The sequence below is a fragment of the Octopus sinensis genome, linkage group LG29 (genome assembly GCF_006345805.1).
Source record: "Octopus sinensis linkage group LG29, ASM634580v1, whole genome shotgun sequence".
Classification (NCBI taxonomy): Eukaryota; Metazoa; Mollusca; class Cephalopoda; order Octopoda; family Octopodidae; genus Octopus; species Octopus sinensis.
Window position 1 is genome coordinate 9,603,434 of NC_043025.1, and position 1,776 is coordinate 9,605,209.

The 1,776-nt window shown below is 51.4% G+C and overlaps 1 protein-coding gene across 1 annotated transcript in view; it reads right to left on the bottom strand.

Moving 5' to 3' along the window:
* Positions 1 to 1,405: 1,405 nt before the first annotated feature.
* Positions 1,406 to 1,776, bottom strand: part of LOC115226018 (H(+)/Cl(-) exchange transporter 7-like) — a 100,444-nt gene continuing 100,073 nt past the window's right edge. Inside the window, exon 21 of the mRNA XM_036514803.1 lies at positions 1,406 to 1,478. Coding sequence (XP_036370696.1) covers positions 1,406 to 1,478 — 73 coding nt within the window. The remainder of the gene's footprint in view (positions 1,479 to 1,776) is intronic.

The following is a 1,776-nucleotide window of genomic DNA, read 5'->3' on the forward strand; positions in this document are numbered from 1 at the left end:
CCCGTGCCGATGGCATGTAAAAAGCACCATCCGATCATGGCCGTTTACCAGCCCTGTCTGGCACTTGTGCTGGTGGCACGTAAAAAGCACCCACTACACCCGTGCTGGTGGCATGTAAAAAGCACCATCCGATCGTGGCCGTTTGCCAGTCTCATCTGGCACCTGTGCTGGTGGCACGTAAAAAGCACCCACTACACCTGTGCGGGTGGCATGTAAAAAGCACCATCCGATCGTGGCCGTTTGCCAGTCTCGTCTGGCACCTGTGCCGGTGGCACGTAAAAAGCACCCACTACACCTGTGCGGGTGGCATGTAAAAAGCACCATCCGATCGTGGCCGTTTGCCAGTCTCGTCTGGCACATAAAAAGCACCCACTACACCTGTGCGGGTGGCACGTAAAAAGCACCATCTGATTGTGGCCGTTTGCTATCCCCGCCTGGCACGTAAAAAGTACCCACAACACCCGTGCCAGTGGCACGTAAAAAGCACCATCTGATCGTGGCCGTTTGCCAGCCCCGTCTGGCACCTGTGCCGGTGGCATGTAAAAAGCACCCACTACACTCACGGAGTGGTTGGCGTTTGGAAGGGCATCCAGCCATAGAAACACTGCCAGATCAGACGGGGCCTGGTGCAGCCTTCTGGCTTCCCAGACCCCAGTCGAACCGTCCAACCCATGCCACCAGGGAAAGCGGATGCTAAACAATGATGATGATGATGATGATGTGTGTGTGTGTGTGAATGTGATGCTAAATAAACAGACAGGTCACCTGTTTCTCTGCAATTGGTCAAGGGATGACACTCTTGAAGAGACCCAAACCTCCACCAATGTCACTTGACATCCATCTTCTCTGCCAGCAGGGGTTACACAGTTTGACAGGAATCCGGTGGGTACAAAGACTGCATTCTGCTCCAGTCTTTACTTTGGCATGGTTTCCACAGCCGGATGCCCTTCCTAACTACATTCACTTCACAGTGGCACAAGCACTAGTGAGGATGCAGGGCAGTGAGCAAGACCTACTGGATTGTTGGAAGCACTCCGTCGGTTACGACGACGAGGGTTCCGGTTGATCCGAATCAACGGAACAGCCTGCTCGTGAAATTAACGTGTAAGTGGCTGAGCACTCCACAGACATGTGTACCCTTAACGTAGTTCTCGGGGATATTCAGTGTGACACAGAGAGTGACAAGGCCGGCCCTTTGAAATACAGGTACAACAGAAACAGGAAGTAAGAGTGAGAGAAAGTTGTGGTGAAAGAGTACAGCATGGGATCACCACCATCCCCTCCCCTGCCGAGCCTCGTGGAGCTTTAGGTGTTTTCCGCTCAATACACTCACAACTGAGAAACGAAACCGCGATCCTATGACCGCGAGTCCGCTGCCCTAACCACTGGGCCATTGCGCCTCCACTCAGTGAGCAAGACCATAAAGCATGTGGCTAGGAGGGGAGGTGAGGTGAGCAGCTTTTGCCAAGAGATGAGAGCTTAAAGTAAGAGAAGTGGATGGGAGGGCAAGCAAGTTCTTGCACAGGAACAACATGGTTACTCTGGTACTTAATTTATCGACCCCGAAAGGATGAAAAGCAAAGTCAACCTCGGTGGAATTTGAACTCAGAATGTAAAGACAGATGTAATACTGCAAAGCAATTTTTTTTCCTACTCGAGGCACAAAGCTCAAAAAATTTTTGGGGAGGTTGGGGCCAGTCGATTAGATCAACACCAGTATGCAACTGGTTCTTAATTTATCAACCCCAAAAGGATGAAAGGCAAAGTCAACATTGG